General features: G+C 54.8%; 2 protein-coding genes across 6 annotated transcripts in view; one reads left to right on the top strand and one right to left on the bottom strand.

Annotated features, from left to right (window-relative positions):
• LETM1 (leucine zipper and EF-hand containing transmembrane protein 1) overlaps window positions 1–21,243 on the bottom strand; it is a 30,603-nt gene extending 9,360 nt beyond the window's left edge. Inside the window, exons 1-7 of one of the 5 annotated variants that reach the window (XM_057546550.1) lie at window positions 20,948–21,149; window positions 18,510–18,628; window positions 17,019–17,079; window positions 10,872–11,283; window positions 6,994–7,137; window positions 6,183–6,320; window positions 5,337–5,540 (exon numbers count right to left, since the gene is read on the bottom strand). In XM_057546550.1, the coding sequence (XP_057402533.1) occupies window positions 5,337–5,540; window positions 6,183–6,320; window positions 6,994–7,071 (420 nt within the window). In that variant the 5' untranslated portion in view covers window positions 7,072–7,137; window positions 10,872–11,283; window positions 17,019–17,079; window positions 18,510–18,628; window positions 20,948–21,149. Of the gene's footprint in view, window positions 1–5,336; window positions 5,541–6,182; window positions 6,321–6,993; window positions 7,138–10,871; window positions 11,284–17,018; window positions 17,080–18,509; window positions 18,629–20,947 lie in introns of all 5 variants that reach the window. The other 4 variants (XM_057546548.1, XM_057546547.1, XM_057546552.1 and 1 more) reach the window with 4 other exon arrangements.
• Window positions 21,244–21,257: 14 nt separating this feature from the next.
• The window catches only part of NSD2 (nuclear receptor binding SET domain protein 2), a 94,790-nt gene continuing 94,671 nt past the window's right edge, over window positions 21,258–21,376 (top strand). Inside the window, exon 1 of the mRNA XM_057546537.1 lies at window positions 21,258–21,264. The gene's annotated coding sequence lies outside the window, so the exon portion shown is untranslated. The remainder of the gene's footprint in view (window positions 21,265–21,376) is intronic.

Here is a 21,376-nt window from a genome sequence, read left to right as displayed (position 1 = left end):
GTGTCTGATTAGAAACCACCTTCCTGGGCTTCCCTGGTGGCGCAGTGGTTGAGAGTCCACCTGCCAACGAAGGGGACATGGCTTCAAGCCCTGGTCCAGGAAGATGCCACATGCCACGGAGCAGCTGGGCCCGTGCGCCACAGCTGCTGGGCCTGCGCTCTGGAGCCCGAGAGCGACAACAGCTGAGCCTGCGTGCTACAGCTGCTGAGGCCTGCAAGCCCAGAGCCCGTGCTCTGCAACCCCCCGCTCGCTGCAACTAGAGAGGGCCCGCGCGCAGCAATGAAGACCCGATGCAGCCAAAAATAAATAAATAAATACATTTGTAAAAGAAAGAAACCACCTTCCTGTTATGCTTTGCCAAACACAAGATAAACCCCCACTACCAAGGCCCTGGCTCCAGGTTTGCAGTGATCAGACCGTCTGAGGGGGTGGGACCCTAGGGTCAACAGCCAGGACCCACCCTGAGATGCGAAGACACCCACTCAGGGCCTGCTCTCTGCCCGGGGAGCAGCCCCGCTGCCCGAACCCCATGCTTCTCCCGTCCTGCACCGCGCAGGGACGAGGGGAGAGGAGAGGAGGATCAAAGGGCAACAGTGCCACCTGCTCCCCCCATTTAAACCCCCCAGTGACCCTGTGAGGAGGACACGACCGCTACCTGCATCAATTCTGAGACAACCGTAGATGGACGTGCAGTCCTACAGTTCCTCCCTGTGGTAACACCTTACAACGTACAGTATCAAACCACCGCCGGGACGCAGTGCCGAGCCAGTCCAGGCAGAAAACATCTCTGTCCCCACGAGGACCTCACAACGCCCTTTCACAGACACTCCCACCCCCTCCTGACCCCTGGGAACCAACCACCAGTCTGCTCTTCATCCCTGTAATTCTGTCATTTGAAGAGCATTACAGGAATGGGACTGCACAGCACATAACCTTTTGGGACTCCTTGAGGACCCACGCAGTTGTGTGTAGGAATAATCCACTCCTTTTTATCAGTGAGTACACTGCATGGTACAAACGTCCTGGTTTTACCGTTCACCCCGTGAAGGACATCTGGGTTGTTTCCTTTCCCCATCTTCCCGTGGGGCACGTGGATCCCATCTGCACTTGTCTCCTGCGCTTCTGAGCACATCTCTGCGTCCATTTTCAGGGGCTGCTCTGGTATCACATGACGCACCTACCTCGTCATGGAGGGGACGTGGTGGCCTCCCCCCTTTATCCTCCCCCACTTGTTGAGCTCGTCCTAATGTCACCTACTGACACACAGCCACATCACACAGTGCCCCATTTTTGCCTCCACCATCGCACTTTACTTAGAAGACACACAAGCAGAAGCAAAGCCTGGTGCTTGTCGTGTTCTTTCTTCCTGACACCCCAAGGTTCCTCTAGGGCAGCTCTGCTGGTGACAAATTGTCATAGTTTTCCCTCACCTGAGAATGCCTTGACTTCTCCCTCGTTTTTATCTTTAATTTTTATTTTCGCTGAATCTAGGATTGAATTGACAGTTCTTTTTTTTTTCAGCACACAAAAAATACTTTCCAGTTCCTTCTGGCCTCCATGGTTTCTGATGAGAAATGCACCGTCATTTGAATTGTTTTTCTTGCAGGTAAGATGCCATTCTCTCACTGCTTTCAAAATTATTTCTTCTTCATTTTTTAAAAAATAAATTTATTTATTTTTATTTTTGGCTGCGTTGGGCCTTCGTTGCTGCGAGCAGGGGCTGCTCTTCGTTGCGGTGCGTGGGCTTCTCACTGCAGTGGCCTCTCTTGTTGCAGAACACGGGCTCTAGGCGCGAGGGCTTCAGTAGTCGTGGTGCACGGGCTTAGTTGCTCAGCGCCACGTGGGATCTTCCTGGACCAGGGACCGAACTTGTGTCCCCTGCACTGGCAGGCAGATTCTTAACCACTGCGCCACCAGAGAAGTCCCTCAAAATTATTTCTTTGTCCTTCACGTTTGTTCATTTGACTATGTGTCTTCGTGTGGATTTGTGTTTATCCCGTCTGAGGTTCACTCAGTTTCTTAAATCTGTAGATGTATGTCTTTTACTGAATCTGGGAAGTGGCCAACGGTCAGAATGATCCATTTTCTCGGTCCTCTCAGCACTAGCACCCACTGATTGTTTTTTTTCATTCACTTTGGGGTCCTCCTGGTTTTCAGCGTGAGGAGTGATTTTCAACTGAAGCTGGACATTTTGGGTATTATGCGATGAGATTCTGGAGCTCACTTCAATCTTCTATCCTAACTGGCTTCCTCTTGACAGTGCTCTGGCATGGGGGTGTACTACCCAACGTTTACAGGTTGTGTAATTGACAATCTGGCATCTATTTTTTTTTTTTAATAGAACTATTTATGTTGATACTGATATTCCTTTTTTTTTTTAAAGGATTTGTTTATTTATTTATTTATTTAATTTTTGGCTGTGTTCGGTCTTCGTTTCTGTGCGGGGGCTTTCTATAGTTGCGGCAAGCGGGGGCCACTCCTCATTGTGGTGCGCGGGCCTCTCTTGTTGCGGAGCACAGGCTCCAGACGCGCAGGCTCAGTAGTTGTGGCTCACGGGCCTAGTTGTTCCGCAGCATGTGGGACCTTCCCAGACCAGGGCTCGAACCCGTGTTCCCTGCATTGGCAGGCAGATTCTCAACCACTGCGCCATCAGGGAAGCCCACCAATCTGGCATCTATTGATCCAAACTAACCGACAAAGTTGTTTACATCTCCCCTGCAGCCTGGCTTTCCTGGGCGTGCGAAAATCATATTTCAAATCCTCCAACCACAAGCCCTGACCTCTGCTTCACGTCCTGCCCAATGAAAATCGTCTCCAGCTGACCACTCCCGCCGCACCAGTGATGAAGGCCGAGTCTCGATTCCTCCCTCCCCTCACCTCCTGGTCCCCGTTTCTGGGGAACTGTGAGCACAAGTTCCTTCCAATGGCCCTGAGCTCTCTGTGACATCACTCAGTCATCGCAAACCACATCCCGGGTACGTTTTGGAACAGGTGAGATCTGGCCTCCACTGAGGCCAGGGGCAGAGGTACTTCTGAGTCGGCTGGGAGGGGTGGGTGGAGTCTGGGCTCCCCGCTAGGCTCCGCACGCCTCCCTGGCTGGGAGGGGCAGGAGAACCTCTTACGGGCCCCTCCTGACACCACTCCAGCAGGGAAGTATGGAGAGCGTCTTGGGACTGTCAGGTGCGGGTGGAGGCCAGGCCCCCTGCTGGTCTCTACTGACACCACAGGGGGCGGGGGGCCGGGGATGAAAGAGCCAGCTCCTCAAGGCCTTCCCCGATACCATCCCAGCTGCTACAGCCTGAGGGTGGCGGTCCCAGCTCCGCTGCCACTGTGTGTGTGTGGGTCCGGGGGCGGGTCGGGGTGGGGAGACACTGTGTCCTGTGGTGTCTGGCTGGAGCAGAGCAGTCACTCTCTGAAGTCTTCTGTCCTGCTAGGTGGCCCCGTTCCTTTCCTTTGACCACAGGATGGGATTCTAAAGTCTGTGCTCGTTGGCGATTCTGGCTTCTTCAGCCCCATGGCTGGATCTATGAGGCACAAAGACCTCCTGTGTCATTCCTGGGGTCCCAGGGGCTTCTCCCCACTTTTCAGAATCTTCTTATGTATGTTTTTTACCATTTAACGTCCAGGGGAAGTATGCCCCCTCCACCTTCTCAACAGCAGAGGTCTGGCCACCGCCCCACCTCATAGGAATCTGAAGCACTGAGGTGAGGTGACTTGTTCAAGGTCACAAAGCTAGTGAGTGGCCAGGACACAACCCAGGCCTCCTGCCTTCATGCTGCCTCTCCCGAGGAGGGGCAGCCGCAAGGCAGATTCTCCAGCAGAGCAGAGAGACAACTTCTCTTCATCCTTACAAAATGCAGTGATGATCTGCTTCTGGAGAACAAGAGAGACAGTTTTACCTGCAGACGGAAATCTCGGAGGATGGGTTTAAGAGTGATCAGACCAAGAAGAAGAGAGGATAAGTAAACCAAACATACAAAAGGATGTAAAATACGGGAAGAGCATATGTGATGCAGGGGCCGTGAGCAGTCTAAGGGGAACATAAACCACGTCGGGGGTGGGTGGGGGGTGGTATTTAATACAATGATGGAAGCGTCACAACCAGGAAACAGGATAAGCACGGACACAGACACGCCTAGGGACGTTACTGTAGAGCTGCTAAAATCCAAACAAGATGTAACAAAATCCAAGCATCTCAGATGCTGCCGGAGAAAGATGGACACCTTCAAAGGAACCGTAATAGGCCTGCCAGCTGATATGCACTCAATGGCATCTTTAAATGTAGAAAAAAGAACTGCAAGCCTGGAGTCCTATACCCAGCAATACCCTGCAGAATGGAAGGTTAATACAGACAAATCCATACAAACAGGGACCGAGGGGACTCCTCAAGTGGAGGAAACGGCCTGGGTGGAAATGCAGGAAGGAAGGAACGGGGTCAGGAGGGTAAATACGTGGTGCACACACATCAACTCAGGAGCAAAAGCGCATGCAACGCAGAGGCGGGGGAGGGCGAGTGCAGCTGGGACGTGGCGCGTGGCAGGAGAAGCACTCAGTCCCATTAGACTCCTGTGTGTCGAGGAAGCTCACTGTAAACTCTAGAGAAACTGCTAAAACAATACATAAGGAACAAGCTAGTGGAGAGGGGATGGAAGAGTAAACATTTGATTAATCCAAAAGAAGGCAAGAAAGGAGATTAAGTGGAACATAAAACACATAGGACAAACAGGAAAAGAGTATGGACTAAATACTCCAACTATAAGACAGAGGGCCGTCAGAGCAGATTAAAACAGTAACAAACACAAGGCAGAGAGGATTCAGGAAGCCTGTAAGTAACAAGAGGGAAGATCAGCCCAGAGGCAAGCTGGTTCAGCTATCACAAGACCAGACGCCACAGACTTCAAGGCAAGAAGCGTCACTAGGGAGAACGAGGGACGCTTCCTGACTTCTTCAGACACACACACTCGGGGTGCACACTGCACGGGGGCAGGCAGGCGGCGCAGCTCCGGAGCAATCTGGTCACGGGCCAGGACTTGCTTTTGGCCTCCTGCCCTTTTTACTCAGGAGCCCCAATTCTAGGTCACTATTTTTATAGGTCCTATCGAAGATCTGGGGCAAAATTCACGTTAATAGGTATTTACTAGAGGGTTCTTTAGGGTAGCAGATTAGCTGAAGTGACGGTTAATAAACTAGGACACGTTCGTATAATGAAACATTAGGCCGTCTTTAGAATCCACCTTTTCAGCGACTACGTCCCACCACGGGAAGGTGTGCTGTCACGGCGGCTGGAGACCGCGTGATCCCAGCACTCACCCCAGGAGCGGGCTGTGGGCGCTCACCTTGTCGTCGGCCTTGATGGAGCGCAGCCGCATGGTGAGCTGGAAGCGCAGGAAGTTGTTGGTGCCCATGGACTGCAGCTCCAGCAGCTTGCACAGCGCCACCAGCTGCAGGCGCGTGAGGTTGTCCAGGGTCAGCTCGTCCTCAAACAGTTTGGAAAACCGCATGATTTCCTCGTTGCTGGGTCTCTCACCCGTCTCTCGGATCTGCGGGAGCCATCGTAAGGGTCACCACGGGTGGGCTGTGTCCCCCGCACCCCCATGGCCTCGGGCCACACGCCTCAAGTCAGGAAACAAAGCAGAAGGGGCCACCCACACCCTCCCTCAGCTCCGCTCACATCTCCTACCGGGAGTGGCCCCTGCGACCCAAAGCCCCGGGCGCTGCCTGGCTGGGCTCCTGCGAGCGAGGCGTCCGCGCAGCGCACGGCACCCGGTCCCTGGACCTCGCCTGCTACGCCAGCGGAGCCGAGGCGGCTGGCCGGCAGGAGGCCGGGGCCTCTCCACGCTGGGCTGGCGGGCGGCCTTGCCTTCCTCCTGCACCGCGGACGTGGCTATGGGGCACTCTGCCCCTCCTTCCCAGCCCAGCCCCCTGCTGGTCACACCTGGGGTCTCTACCTCCCCCAGGGCTGCTGCAAAGTCTGGAGACCCAGGCCAGGGCTTGTGCACGTCAGTTCACGTTCTTGGGACAGCAGGCTTGACCTCCAGGAGCCCCGCCCCCATCGTGCACAGTAAAAAGGAGGGAAGAAAGGAGACAAGGCACGCTCCCCAGATAAGGCGGGCAGCCCCGAGGCGCTAACCAGCACCGGGGACCCACGGGGCAAGGCCTCAAGGGGCGATGCATCACAGCACCTTCTGGAAAAACACGGAGAAGTCTTTGGTGGCATTCCCCTTGGCTGCCTTGTTCTTCAAGGCCATCTCCTCGATGGTGTCCTGAAGAAACTTGGCCAGCTCCAACTTGACCCGCAGCTGCTTCTTCAGCCTCTCCTCCTGCGAAGTCAGAGAGGGCACTGCACTCCTGGGTTCCCGCCCCGCGCGGCTTCCTGGACGGCGCCGGTCCGGCAGCTGCTTCGAGCCCCAGCACGGAGTGCAAGTACACCCAGCCCAGCGCCGCCAGGTGCCTCCTGAACAGCACTTCCTCCACCCACGAGCTCTGCGTTTGGAAACTTCCTATTTCACAATTTTAAAAAATTTGTGTGACCCTCCCCACCCCCCGCCAGAGAAGGGGCCAGCAAACTCCATAAAGAGCTGGCCTGTAAAGCTTTTAGGCCCTGTGGGCTGAGCCATGTGAAACACGAAGGCCATCAGACAATACATACACGACAGGGCATGCATGTCCCCAGAAGGCCTTACTGACCAAAAGGGGCAGGGCTGGCATGGCCCGTGGGCTGTAAGTCTGCCAACCCTGCCCTAGACCCGTCTTGCCCCCCACGAATGGGTCTCGACCTGTGGCTCAAGGAACACTGGTCTAGAGAAACTAGAATTTAAGACACATTTAAAGAGAAGCAAACCTGAAACCAGCATCTATTAAATAATCATAGCACAGCATGACTGAGTTATGAAGAAAACATAAATTTAAAAACATCTAACATCGGAAATGTCAGTCATAAAACAATGCAGCCTTGTAACTGCTTTCAAACTGGGTCTGAAACGAGCCGGTCACCTTGATGGACTGGGTCTCGAACGTGGACGGTAACATGTTGGGGAAGAGCTTTACGACAACAGGAAGCAGGAACTCCATGAAGGGCACCACCACGAAGACCAGGAAGGGCACCAGGCGGAAGAGGTCGGCACAAATCCGGAGGAACTGGAAAGGGGCGGAGGGACCAGCGGGTGACCGGGGAGCATGTCTCGCGCGGTCGTCCGCAGGAGCAAGAGCGGGCGCCTCGCAGGGAGCAGACAGCGCTCCGGAGGCGCCCTGAGGCCAAACCGCACGGTGGCGGCCTTCACAAAAGCTGGGTGGAAGCCACCTCCCCGCGTGGAGTGGCACCCATCGCTGGATGCTGCCAGCGAGCCGCCCCCCAGGGCGTCTGCCAGGTGCCCACCGGCCTGGCGGACAGCTGGACAAGACTGACAGACGGAGGACTGGCCACTGCTGGCAGCAGCGAGGGCCTCCGGGGAAGGCTGCGGCCACACCACGCACTCCAAACGCTCTGCGGAAAGGAGGGCCGCGTGCTGGCGGGGCACTTCTCTTGTGTTCCCTGACACAATCGGTTAGATTTAAGCCTATGCTACACAGCAGTGATCAGGGAAAAAATCCAAGTGCCTCACTGATGTAAACAAACCACTGCTGATGACATTAAAGAAATCTGCGACTTGGAATAATCGACAATCCCTGAGAACAGTGGACAATCACTGCCGGGTCTCCGGCAGCTCACCTGCCCCCTGCACCAGTGCCTACTCAGGACATGCTCCTGCCCCTCGGAACCGCCGGGGTGCACAGCAGCCAAGACTACACTCCCCGCGTTACCAGCTGTGTTTCCACCGTGACTGACGAGACTGTCTTTGGAGGGGTGACGTCATTTCTATTAGGGGGCCTCGTTTCTGGCTGGAGCACCACTTTCCATGATGGTTGCCCTCCCGGGGGTCAGGCGTCACCTACCCTGCGACAGTGGTCACTGTGATCCCCTGCACAGGGTGTTCTCTCCACTCGTGAGGGGACGTCCCAAGAGCACGCAAATAAACACCCATCTCTCTCCCCAGACACACTCATCGCGGTTCCTCCCAAACCAGCCTCTACTCTGATGGTCACAAAACAGCAATTTCCCAACTCAAGCCCATCTCCCCATTTATCAACCTCGCTTTGCACCTTCATTTTTCTATTTATTATCAAAATGGACTCAAGGAATCCCATGTTTTTCATTTGTTTATAATTCATTATCATTTATATTTCTATGCTCAAATGATCCCGGATATGACCCTTCAAGTTGGTGCCTATGTTTTTTGACATTCCTCCATTAAATTATCTTTAGCAGTTCTATCGAGGTTTAATTTACGAACCATAACATTCACTCATTGTAAGTATGTAATTCAATAAATTTTGGTAAATTTATAGACTGAAACCATCTCTAAAATCCAGTTTTAGAACATTTTCATCGTGACAAAAAGTCCCACTGTGTCCATCTGCAGTTCACCTCCATTTCCACTCCGGGGTCTAGGCAAACAGGGATTTGATTTGTTTCTACAAATTTGCTTTTTCTGTACGTTTTCCATGCACGGAGTCAGCGTCCAGCTCCTGTGACGAGTGTATAAGCGTCTAGGAGCATCATGTCCTCTTGGCAACCCGACCCTCTCGTCACCATGAGTGACCTCTTCTGCCCTGGTAATCCTGGCTCTGTCTGATAGACTTTGTCTGATATTAACGTTGGCTTTCCTGGACTAGTGTTAGCACCACTTACCTTTCTCCATTCTTTTACTTTTAACCTATTTGTCTCTTTACATTTAGATGTGTTCCTTGTAGAGTGCACAGAGTTCAGTCTTGCTTTTTTATTTAATCTGACAATATCAACCATTTAGTTAATAAAACTAGAAAAAGAAAAAACCATACGACCATCTAAATAGACACAGAAAAGATAAACAACAAGAATTTACTGTATAGCACAGGAAACTATATTCAGTATCTTATAATAACCTGTATCATGAAAAATAATCTGAAAAAAATATATATAATTGAATCACTTTGCTGTACACTTAAAACTAACACAATATTGTAAATCAACTATACTTCAAAAAAATTAAAAATAAATAGTAAAAAAAATAGATGCAGAAAAAGCATCTGACAAAATCCAAAATCTGTTCCTAATAAAAAGTCTGATGGAATTTACAAAAAAGATACTAGAACTAAAAACTGAGTTTGGTAAGTCTGCAAGATACAAGATCAATATATAAAAATCAACTGTATTTCTATATACGAGCAATAAACAAATGGAAAGTGAAATTTTTAAAATTCTATTTACCTACAACAGACAGAATGTGGAAGCAACCCAAGTGTCCACGGATGGATGATGGATAAACAAACTGTGGTCCATACACACAACGGAATATCATTCAGCCTTAAAACAGGAAGGAGATTCTGACACCTGCTACGGCGAAGGTGAACCTTGAGGGCATTCTGCTCAGTGACACCAGCCAGTCACAAAGGACAGATCCTGTGTGATTCCACTGATATGAGGGCCCTGAAGGGTTCAGATTAAGAGAGACAGAGAGTAGATGATGGATGCTGGGGGCTGGGGGCAAGGGGTGGGGAGCTGTTATTTAACAGGTGCAGCTTCAGCTTAGGAAGATGAGAAGAGATTAAAAGAGTTCTGGAGACAGATGGTGGTACCGACTTTACCACAGTGTGAATGTACTTAATGCCACAGCCTGTATACTTAGAATGCTCAAAAAGGGTAAATTTTAGGTTGTGTATTTTACCACAATGAAAAAATTCCATTCACAATACCATAAAAAATATGAGGCCACACACTATTGCCGAGGGAAATGGAAAAAGTCCCGTTTTATTCCTCACTGGCCATCCCCAGAAGTGCCCCCATTGTTTATTTTCCAGTCTTTTCTTATTTTCTGACACACATTATTCTAGTACCACTGCTGTCCCAGCCCTTGACCAGTTATGCTTCCAAACAGCCCCGGTTCCTCTTCATGGGGGTGGTTAGACGCCAAGGGCTGGGAGTCAGGGGTGCTCATTGCTACTGGGGTGTCACTGCTGCTAGGCCGGGTCCCCAGACTGAAAGGGAGCAGGAGGTTTGACAGCATGAAGGACCAAGGATCTGATGAGAGCAATTTAACAAAGGCAGAAACTAAGTCACGAAACAACAGCTTCATCTGTGACAACTCAAAGAAACCGTGGGGTAACTTTCAACAATGCACTTGGCATAAAAGGATGGATTAGCAGTTCAATCATTCTAAAAGAATCACTCATATGGTGAGGGTGTCAATCCTTCAACATGCTACACCTTAAGCAAGCAATTAAAGCTCCAAAGGAGGACTTCCCTGGTGGCGCAGTGGTTAAGAATCCACCTGCCAATGCAGGGGATGTGAGTTTGAGCCCCGGTCTGGGACGATCCCACATGCCACGGAGCAACTAAGCCCGTGCACCACAACTGTTGAGCCTGCGCTCTAGAGTCTGCGAGCCACCGCAATGAGAAGCCCGCGCACCGCAACGAAGAGTAGCCCCGCTCGCCACAACTAGAGAAAGCCACTCGCAGCAACGGAGACCCAACGCAGCCAAAAATAAATAAGTTTTTTTAAAAAAACAGACAAACAAAATAACCCCCACAAACTCCAAAGGCGGAGCCGTGAGCACACTTCAGGCAGAGAACAGAGCCCCGCGGAGCCCACCCACGCGGTTACGGCTGCACCTTTTCTACAGAGCTGCGTCAGCCACACACTGTCCCAGCGGAAAATCGGGGACCCTGAGGCGTCTGAAAGAAACATTCAGCTAACTCAGGCGAGAACTAAAGCTACTGCGGGACAATCTCTTGCTGTGACTTCAGACACTTAAAGCAACTGACAGGCGAGCCCAGCGGGGCCCACGCCCATTACCTGCCTGCGCTCTCGGCGGCTCAGGCTGTGGCCGTGCAGGATGCGCCAGAGCGTGCGCGCGGCGATCTTGGTGTCGGTCCAGAGCAGGCGGAAGCCGTGGTAGTAGTGCTTCAGCTCGCCCAGGGCCCGCTGGCCCAGCGGCGTTCTCCCGGCCGCCTCTGCGGGGGGGCTGTACACGGGGCCGCCTTCTTCCAGCTTCTTGTTCTTGTCTTTTAGGGACCGCAGGGACTTCTCCACCACGGAGTCATCGCCCAGCGGGGGCGACGAGCGCCAGCAGCGCACAGGAAGGAACCTCGGCGCTGCGACCACCACGCACGTGTGCCGGGGCCTCAGAGCCCAGCGGCCGAGGGGATCGCCTCGCGAGGAAAGGCACACGGGGTGGACGGGACTGCAGCCGCCAAACGGAAGTCTCCTTGAAGAGGGAAAAAAGAAGCCAGGGGTGAGGGGCCGGCCTCGCTATGACCTCCCGGCAGCAGCACAGGCCGCAGCCGGATGCAAACCTCACACCCAACGTCCCAGTGTGTGGGACAGACTCCCTGCCCCTTCCTGACGCCGGAGAAGCACACTCAGGGGAGCCGGTCCCCACAGTCAGAGGTGAAGGGGCTGCTCGCAAAGGTCTTGTGAGAGAGGCCAGTGGGGGCTGGCCAGTCCCCATGGCCTCAAAGGAGCAGGTCAGACACCAACGGCCAGCAAAGGCTTGCCTTCCAGACAAGACAGACCCAACCTCTGGGTGGGTCTCCCAGGGCAGCCCTCTCCCCTAGCAGGTGACTTTTCTACAAAGACCTGCGGCTCCTGAGCAAGCCATGAAAACCAGGGAGGATGCTGCAGTCAACGGTGCCCCGCATCTGTGCCGCAGCCGAGCAAAGGCCTCTGTGCAGCAGCCGACCAAAGGCCTCTGTGCACCAGCCGACCAAAGCCCTCTGTGCAGAAGGACACAGACCTGGTGAGTACAGCCCGAAGCCCAGGCCTCCCTCTCCTCCCCTGCCGCCCACTCGGCTCCCACACTGGCCTCCTTGCCCATGCGCAGCGGCAGACTCCAGGCCCAGAGCCTCCGCAGCCGTGCCTGCCTGCACACCCCACAGGTGCCGGCTCCGCCCTGGGCTTCCTTGGGCCCCCTGACCTGCGGGGCTACCCTGGTGCCCACCCCTCTCACATCCTCACACGTGGGCCGTCTCCCACTGGACCATGGGCTCCACGAGGCCCAGTGGGGAGCCGCCGCCACACCACAGCGGGAAGCTGCAGGGGCTTCCAGAAGTGGGAACCTCAGAGCCCTCTCCGTCGGCACCATATCAGGCCTACAGGGCTGTCCAGACCCCCGCCGCCAGAGAAGGCCAGTCTGCTCTTCCGGGCCCCAGGCTGCTGTGTCCTCGGTGTCTGCCTGCAGGACAGCCGCTCGAGGAGGGCCACTCGCTGCAGCCTGAGTTTCTGGAGCTTGGACCCGGCCCTCGCCAGCTCTTGGTGCCCACTAGACCTGGCACAGCCCAAGGTCTGGGCACGACGAAGAGGTCCCCTTCCAATGGCAACACCTGATGGAAGGCCATTTACAATCCAACATTGGAACAATTTACCCACACAATTCTCCTCCGTGTTTCACCATCTTCTCATCTCACGTGTCCCTTCAGAAACCCCTCCCTGCTCACGCACAAATCCACCACTGGGTGGCCGAAGGCCCACGCACTTGAGAGGCTGTTGATCGCTGACACACCCCAGCTCCTTCCCACCTGTCCAGTCCTCCCTGCGCACCTGGCCTGCTGCCAGCAGCGAGGACCCGCGCTCTGAGCAGACCATCCCAGCTCAAACTCCAGCTCCACCGCTGACTGCTGCGTGACCTCGGACGAGCAACCTCTCTGCTTCAAGAGCATCCCTAGCGGATGTGTGCGGGCTAACACACAGCAAGTACCCAGAACAGTGCCTGGGGCACAGCAAGCCCCATTAAAGCAGCTGAGAAGCCACCAGTCAGGGCTGGAAGAAAGCTGGGAAATGTCTAGTTTAGCTGCTCCTTTTATGCACGGGGAACACTGAAGGACAGGCCCACCTTGGCTCTGGCCTGTATGGGCAGAGACAGCTGGCAGACGGCACCCCCCGCCGGCCTCTCTTCTGTCCCGAGCCCTTCGGCCCCGCAGTCAACACCTAAGCCAGGAAAGGCGGGTCCCTCGAACCTGCCCTGTCCTGAGTCCCGGCGGCTGCGTAACAGCCTTGCCCAGGGCACGGCAGCACCGCTGGCTCAGCCATTACCCTCTGTGCCTCAGTCTCACCTCTCAAAGCGAGAGATGATCATGCCCACATCTCCTGTCTTCATCAAGCTTAATTATCCAATTTTCCAACACAGTTACCAAGGAAGCAAGTGGCTTCCTCGAGGTGTGATGTCAGTCACGAGGGGCAGCCAAGGGGCAAGGACATAGACCCAGGAAAACAGACCAAGCAGAGAAACATGGGGTGCATCCAGCGAGGGCCATCAGGGCCCCAAAATCTGGCTGTCTTCACGCATGTTAGAGAGATTATTAACGATCTAGCCAGAGAGATTTAGCTATATTCAAAAAGCACAAAATTGCATAATTATTAGAAAATTTCCATCAAAACAAAACTAACGTGGGCACTGTTGCCTTTCCTCGGGGAGCTGGGACAGACGGCATCTTCGAGAAAGCAGCTCCCGCTCTGCCCCGACCCACCAGAGCCCAGGCGTCAGCAACCCGGAAGTGCCCGCTCCCCTCACCTGCCAACATGTGGGAAGGTCCCTTTCCCAGGGGGACAGCATGCCAAGACAGCAGCCCAAGGCTGGGCCAGGGAGGACGCCAACCCTGCACGTGCCCCCTCAGCTCCTCAGGGCAAACAGGAAAGGGAAGGCGGGGCGGAGCAACAGGCACTGTGACCCAGAGGGTGTTCCGGAAGTGCAGGTGCCCGGAGACAGGAGGGGACCCCACGATCGCCTGCAGGACAACGTGCCCCTCAGCCGGGACCTGGAGCCCTCGGGGCCATAGGACATCCACGTGAGGGCAGCACCTGTCACCAGCAGCTCAGCGTTTGTGCTGCGAACCTTACACGCGCTCCCGCGAAGGGAGACTTGACAGCAGAAGCAGCTCACCAGCTCCGGTTTTCCCACTCAATGGGGTTCGGCGCTTGCGGGCGGGTTCAGAACCGCCTGCTGTTTTACGGTCTGAAGGCTCATTCAAGTTGTGGGTGCTTCCTCTCTGCCTTTGTTTCTATGATAAGGGAGGTGAGAGCAGCTAGACAATGTCCACGATGTTATCTTGGATCAGAAACTCTCCCCCACTCACCCTTCAGGGGTCTGGACGTTTCAGTTAAGACTGAGATTGCAGGGCTTCCCTGGTGGCGCAGTGGTTGAGAGTCTGCCTGCCGGTGCAGGGGACACGGGTTCGATCCCTGGTCCGGGAGGATCCCACATGCCGCGGAGAAACTAAGCCCGTGCGCCACAACCACTGAGCCTGCACTCTAGAGCCCGCGAGCCACAACTACTGAACCTGTGCCACAACTACTGAAGCACGCACGCCTAGAGCCCGTGCTCCACAAGAGAAGCCACTGCAATGAGAAGCCCGCGCACTGCAAAAGTAGCCCCTGCTCGCCGCAACTAGAGAAAGCCCGAGTGCAGCAACAAAGACCCAACGCAGCCAAAAATTAAATAAATAAATAAATTTATATATTAAAAAAAACCCTGAGATTGCGAAATGACTGTCAAAAAAAACTAATACAAATGAGTACCACTTACAACTACTTATCTGTGTGACTCAAGATTTCTTATACTATGCGATCAAAATAAAAAATAGAATTTCCTGGATGCTGAGACTGACATAAGACTTCAACTCCCGTCTATAATTCCTAATCTGAAGTGTGTGAGTTCAGGACGACAGCTTTACAGTTCTCACTGTTTAACTTTCTAAACACTGTGAACTTAGAAAATACTAGAGTCTCTGTTTTTTGCTGTCGTGATAACACGTGAATGACAACAGCTCTCTGATAACACAGCTAGCTACTGAGATTAAAAAAAACTGAAAAACTGAAGCAAACGCACTGGGAAGGAAGACACAAAAAATCACTACTGTGCACTAGGCAGGCAATTAACTAAAACTGTGCTACCTTGCGAGCTAAAAACAATCAACGGAGCTGTGTGAAGTGGCCAGGCACAGGAAACTGTACCCAAATCAGTAACTTCCACGCCGCCAACAATCACTTAGAAAAGATAATCAAGAGTGAGCCCCCTCAACCCCACCAAATACAGCACATCTGGGAACCGTCTTAAATTTAGGCCGTGCACGTGGCCTACATAAGGAACACGACAGACCCTTTTCCGAAAGAGAGAAAACAACTTACAGGTGGAAAGACCACGTGTGATTTTAAAAGTTAATATTCCCAAATGATGTTATGGGTTTAATGACATTCCAGTTACAATCCCTAGAAGACCATTCTAGAAAGGAAATAATTCAAAAGTTGATCTAGAAGGACTGTGGAGAAAGGAGGCAGGGGAGGCCTGGCCCCCGGCAAGTGACAGGTGCAGACAGTCGCCTGCAGGAGAGGCAGGCACGCCAGCCCTGCGAGCGCCGGGGTCACTGACCCACGCGTGGCGCCGCCCCACCACCTGAAGAACCAGACCACACAGCCGAGCTAACCTGCCTCAGCGCTCAGTACTTTAAAACCAGAGACTTCGCACCAAAACCCAGACTTCCAGCTTCCCCTGAAACACCCTGACAGCTGACCCTGCGGGACCACATCCTTCATGGCAGCCACGACCGCACCCCCAGGTCACTGGTCACCCGTTTCCAGCCACCCACTGGGCCCCAAGCCCCTGAAACGCCAGCCGCCGATTACAGAGTTCACTTAGACCTCTGAAATCCAGAAAAGCACACTTCAGCAAGAGTAAAGATGTTCTACACTCACACGTTAATGCCTCCACATCATAAAAAGAGGTTTCGTGGCGACAAAGTCTGGCGACTATCAGAAGAGGAACCTAATTAAAATCAAAGCCCAGAGCTGGCTGGGAGCACGCTGGCAGCAGGTGGGGGCCTGCAGAGGCTGCCGCTCGGAGGGGCTTTTGAAAATACTCTGTCGTGTCCCCGCCAAACACTGCCCACGCGCCCATTCCCTCCACGAAGACACCTGCTCACGGGTGGAAAGGCTGGGCCCAGCTGCTCATTTTAGGACTATGTAAGAGCCAGAAAACTGGAAATACGCTTACACACACTTCTGCTTTAACAGCAATCGAGTTTTCCTGTGCAGCTTGTGTGCTGCGTGTTTTAGGGAATTGAATTTGTCCCAGGCAGCATCCGCCAGGAAAGTTTTATGGCCAAGATGAGGCAACAAATCAACAATCTCAAATGAATAAGAAAATCCGAAGAGCCCACAGCTCCATGGACAAGGGGTCGTAAGGGTCCAACACTCTCACACAGGAAGGATCGGGGGTGTCGAGAGGCACGAGCTCCACTCCAGGCACCCGGGGCAGGTGGACGTGGACCCGGCGCCGACAGCAGTCTGGGTGCCCCACCACACAGGTGAAGGCGTCAGGAGACTAAGCTCAGGGGCGTGGGCAGGGATGATGGCTGGCGAGGAGAGTACAGCAGCCCCGCGGGAAGCTCAAGTCCATGGGTGACAGTGGACAGAGGAGTGTGGGTGCCACGCCCTCCAGGAAGCCCTCCAGCCTCTCAGCAGTACCACAGACCTCCCACCAAACTCCAGATATGTCCCCAGGACCAGCAGGGCAAGCCCCGTGGCCAGCGATCGATCCACATGGTCTTCTCTGAAGGACCGAGCGCAGTGCAAGGGAGGGTTTGTCTGTCTGTTCATACGAAAAGCCACTGGAAATGGCAGCTGTGTGAGTGTGGAAAAGACTCAATACTGTATGCAGACTGTGGTTACCACTGCATGTTTCAAAAAACAGATACATAAGGAAAAAAGACCAGAATAAAATACACCAACAGGCTAACAATTTCTGTAAGAGGTACTGGGATTACGAGTGTTTATTTTCCCAATATTCACTAATGTACGTGGTTACGTATTTCAAGATGAAAAGATACAGGTTTAAAAGAACGCAGAGCAGGAACGTAGGCTATACCACCTCCCCAAACCGAGAGTCGCACGTCACTTGAGCACTTTCAAGCCCCACCTTCAAACAGGCAGGGGTGACACTCATCTACTTACACGCAGCCCGTCAGCCCCGCGGTGCTGGCACAACTGAGGCAGGCACCGTCCCCCGCACGACCTGCGATTAAAACAGAAAAAACAAAGTCAGCCTCCAGCCAGGAGCTTCACGCCGGCACGGGCTTTTGTAGGCTGAGTCTCCGGAAGCTGAGCGAAGGCGCTGCCCCAGCTGGAACACGGGGTCTTGGAGGCAGTCCCTGGGCCCACGCACCCCACCTGGGGGCCCAGGCCCTGGCGGCCCTTCAGGCCTCCCCAGCTGGGACCACCCACCCCCCCCAGCCCCGGCTGCCTCTGGCGGGCAGACGCAGGGCGCACGTGATCCCCAGCGCACAGAGCAAGCCAGGGCCCCGTCCAAATGTCCCAACACGCCCCCTGCCCACACGAGCGGTGGGGGCCGTGAGAACTGCCAGGATGACCGACGCCAAGAGTGAACCAGTTCTTGGATAAACAGTACTGAGGAGCGCGCGGCACGTTTTCAGGATTTTCACGCGCTTTTGATGCTTTCTCTAACGCTAGTTCTCAAGCCCTTCCTCCAGCTGAGGCAGATCCACCTTCCTTGTTCCCCCAACAGAAGCCCCCCACCTCGAGACCTTAACTCAGAAATGGGCCCCGCGGCAACCAGACCAGCTGCCGCAGCGCCCAGAGCCCCCTGCACACCGCCCTGCCAGCCCCTTCCCATGCCCTCCCCACTCTGAAGGCCTGCCGAGCAAACCAGGGGTGGGCTCCAGGCTCTGCCCGCCCCACCCCCCGCCCCGGCACAGAAGGTGGTGGGTGTGCCACCCCCTCCTCCCGAAGCCCTTCTGTTGTCTCTTTCCTGCCAACCACGCTGCACTCTGACCCCAGCTGGGTCTCCTACAACTCACTGCTACCCTAACTCCCCAGAGTTAGTCCTGGGCCCACAAGACGGCCGCCACTTCAAACGCCAGTTACAAGTGGGGTCCCCAGGCTACCCACACTCCTGCCAACTACAAAGTCGGGGTATCCATGACCCTCTCAGTTTTGATAATTTGCTAAAATGGCCCACAGAACTCAGAGAAGTACTCTATTCACTACTGCAGTTTATCATAAAGGATACAGATGAACCGCCAGGTGGAAAAGTATATAGTGCAAGGTCTGGAAGAGTCCTTGGGCACAGGAGCTTCTGTCCCCATTGACTGGCATGTGCCACCAACTCAAAAGCTCCCCAAGCCTCCCTGTTCAAGAGTTCCTATCTTCACTGCCTAGGCATGATTGATTACATCCTTGGCCACTGGCAACTGAACTCCATCTCCAGACCCCCTCCCCTCCCTGGAGTTTGGGTGTGGGTCTGGAAGGTCCAACCCTCTAATCACAGGTACCTCATTAGTATAAACTCTGGGGTGTGGGAAAGGGACTCATTATGAATAACAAAAGATATTCTTATCATTCAAGAAATTCCTAGGGTTTTAGGAGCTCTGCCAGGAACCCAGGATGGGGCAAAAGAGACCAAGCTTATTTCTTCCTATCCCATACCTTTCTTCACCTGGCTTCCAGGACACCAGGCTCTCTGGGGTCTACCCGCTACGCTGCTCCAGGCAGGATCCTCCCTGCCCCATCTCCAGATCCTCCCCAGGCACTCTGTACCTGAACACCTGTGGACACACGAGAACCAGAAGTCCGACGGGCACCTCGCGCTCAGCAGCTCCAAGAACTCCCGACTCCCCCAGCCTGCTCCTCCCTAGCGCTCCCTTGTTTCAGTAACGGTCAGAGGCCGGGCCCGCTGCTCTCACACCCAGTCCTCAGCACATCTGCTCGGCCCGCCCCCAAGTCCACGCCACACGCAGCAACTTCCCCCCAAAGAGTACAGGGTGCGAAGGGCAGGAAGTAGCTCTGGAGAAGACACCACCTTAGCCAGTGATCGAGGTCAGCACAGCCATGGTCCTGCACCTGCAGGCACCCTTGACAGATGTGATAAGAAGGACACACTTCACCTCTGGGGTCTTCCTCCCCAAAACCCTTAACGCCGGTCTAACCATGACAGAAACATCAGACAAATCCCAATAGATGGGCATCCTACAGTATATCTGACCAGTCCTCCTCAAAACTGTCAAGGAGAGCCTGACAAACTGTCACAGCCAAGAGACCAAAAAGAAATGGTGACTAAATGTAATGGGGTGTCCTGGATGGGGTCCTGGGACAAAAAAAGGACATCAGAATAAAGTATGTGCAGAATAAGGGAAATCTGAATACACTGTGGACCTCGGTTAATAACAATGTATTAACGTTGGTTTACTGATTATGACAATGACCCAAATTGATGTAAGATGTTAATAATGGGGGAAATGTGCTCCAGAAAAGGGCTGCCACACCCAGCCGGGAGCATCATTTCCAAGGGTTCAGGGACTGGCTCCCCACGGTCCAGCCCTGGGTCTTGCAGGCTCTGGATGCCCTGTAAGTCCTACAGCAAATCAGCCGTCTGACCAACACTCAGCCCCTTAGGGTCTGTATAAAGAACAGTGCTAACTACGGGACACACCTGTGTTCCTGGAATGATACAACCACAAAACAAATTCAGCTGATTTTTAAACTGTAAACATGCTACAGAAACCTGTGTGGCGGGGCTTCCCTGGTGGCTCAGTGGTTACGAATCCGCCTGCCAATCCAGAGGACACGGGTTCGAGCCCTGGTCCGGGAAGATCCCACATGCCACGGAGCAACTAAGCCCGTGTGCCACAACTACTGAAGCCCGCGCGCCTAGAGCTCGTGCTCCGCAACAAGAGAAGCCACCGCAGTGAGAAGCCTGCGCACAGCAACGAAGAGTAGCCCCTGCTCACTGCAACTAGAGGAAGCCCGCGCAGCAACGAAGACCCAATGCAGCCAAAAATAAATAAAATAAATTTTAAAAATATATATATCAAAAAAAAAGAAACGTGTGTGGCCAAAGTATTTTTATCACCATACTTCAGAGGCAAGAGATATAGAGAGCCCTGACAGCAGAGAGAAGGACTAAAAGCTGGACTGGGCACCCAGACTATCGTTCACACAGGAGTGCTTGCTGTTTCATGCCCTTCTCCTGGCTCCAAAGGCCTAAGCAGCTGATCAACCATTATTGTTAAAAAATGACAAGAACCGTGTCATCCAGGGTGCCTTTACAAACTGTGAACACCTTGAAATACATAACTTTACTTGACAACCTCAATCTCATAGGACAAATAACAAGCCAGAAACTCAGAAACGTTAACGTAAAAATAGACATGGAGTGAGGGTCACTGCAGGCGCCCTACATGCGGGCTCCTAAGAGCCCCGCGTTATGTGTGATCTCCGTGTCACAGCTAGGGTCACTGAGGCTCCAGGTACAGCGAGACCTGCCTGAGGCCACGCGAAAAGGCCTGGGGACCCTGCACGACGCCCGTAACACCATAAAGGTATCGGTCCCAGGGACGTCCGTCTTGCAAGCCGGCAGGGCCTGCTCGCCAGTGTGTGGCAGACCCCGCCGTGCCCCCCGCCATCTCTAGAGCCCCGAACGTGGCCCGAGGGCAAGAGCGTCCTCGCGAGTGGGCGCGAGGTCCACGGGTCTTAACCACGAGAGGAGCGCCGACACCGTCCCAGAGGTGGCTGTCAGCGCGCTCCCTTCTAAACTTTCCCAACCCCGCTCCCGACGCAGCGGCCGGCGGCAGGGCGACTAAGGTCACGGCGCGAATGAGTCACACGCGGTCCCCGCGGGCACCCACGGCCCGGACGCTCCCCACCCCCGGCGACCGGCCGGCCAGGGCGGGGCGGACGAGCAAGGCCGCGCAAGGCCCCTCCCGGCGTGACCCCGGCTCCGGGCTGGGTCCGAGTGCTGCGATCCACCCAGCGGGGAGTCGCCCGGACCTGGGGGTGGCGGGGGGCCGGCCCCGAGGCCCTCCCCGGTCCGCCCAACACGGCCCCGGCCCCGGCCCCGCGTCGTCGGCCGAGCGCCGGCCGCTTACCCCTCGGAGCGGCGGCGCGGGGCGGCGGGAGGCGGGCGGGCCCCCGGCCGCGGCAACTCCTCAGTAAAATGGACGCCATGTGCCCTGCGCGGCGGCCGCCGGCCTTCTGATGCTGCTGCTCCTCCCCCGCGGCGGCCGCGGCGCCTCCGCCCGCCCGCGGAAGGTTGAGAACGGCGGTTGGCTGCAGGCGGCTGGCACTCAGCTCAATGACCCGGCACCGGCGGCGGCCATGTCCCGGCACCGACGTCCGGTGGCGCGGGGCGGAGCCGCCTGGCCGCCGCTCCCATTGGACCCTTAGGGCGCCCGACGCCGGCCAGGTGAGGGGCGGGCTCGCGCCGCCGCGGACTGCCCGTCCCGGCGTGCCCCGGGCGGCTGCCCCTGCAGCGCGCTGCATTCTGGGTCGCGGCTCGACGCTTGGCCCCGCGTGCT

Source organism: Balaenoptera acutorostrata, chromosome 5 (genome assembly GCF_949987535.1).
Source record: "Balaenoptera acutorostrata chromosome 5, mBalAcu1.1, whole genome shotgun sequence".
In the NCBI taxonomy this organism is placed as follows: domain Eukaryota; kingdom Metazoa; phylum Chordata; class Mammalia; order Artiodactyla; family Balaenopteridae; genus Balaenoptera; species Balaenoptera acutorostrata.
Note: the sequence above shows the minus strand (reverse complement) of the source record. Positions and strands in the feature narration are given on the sequence as shown.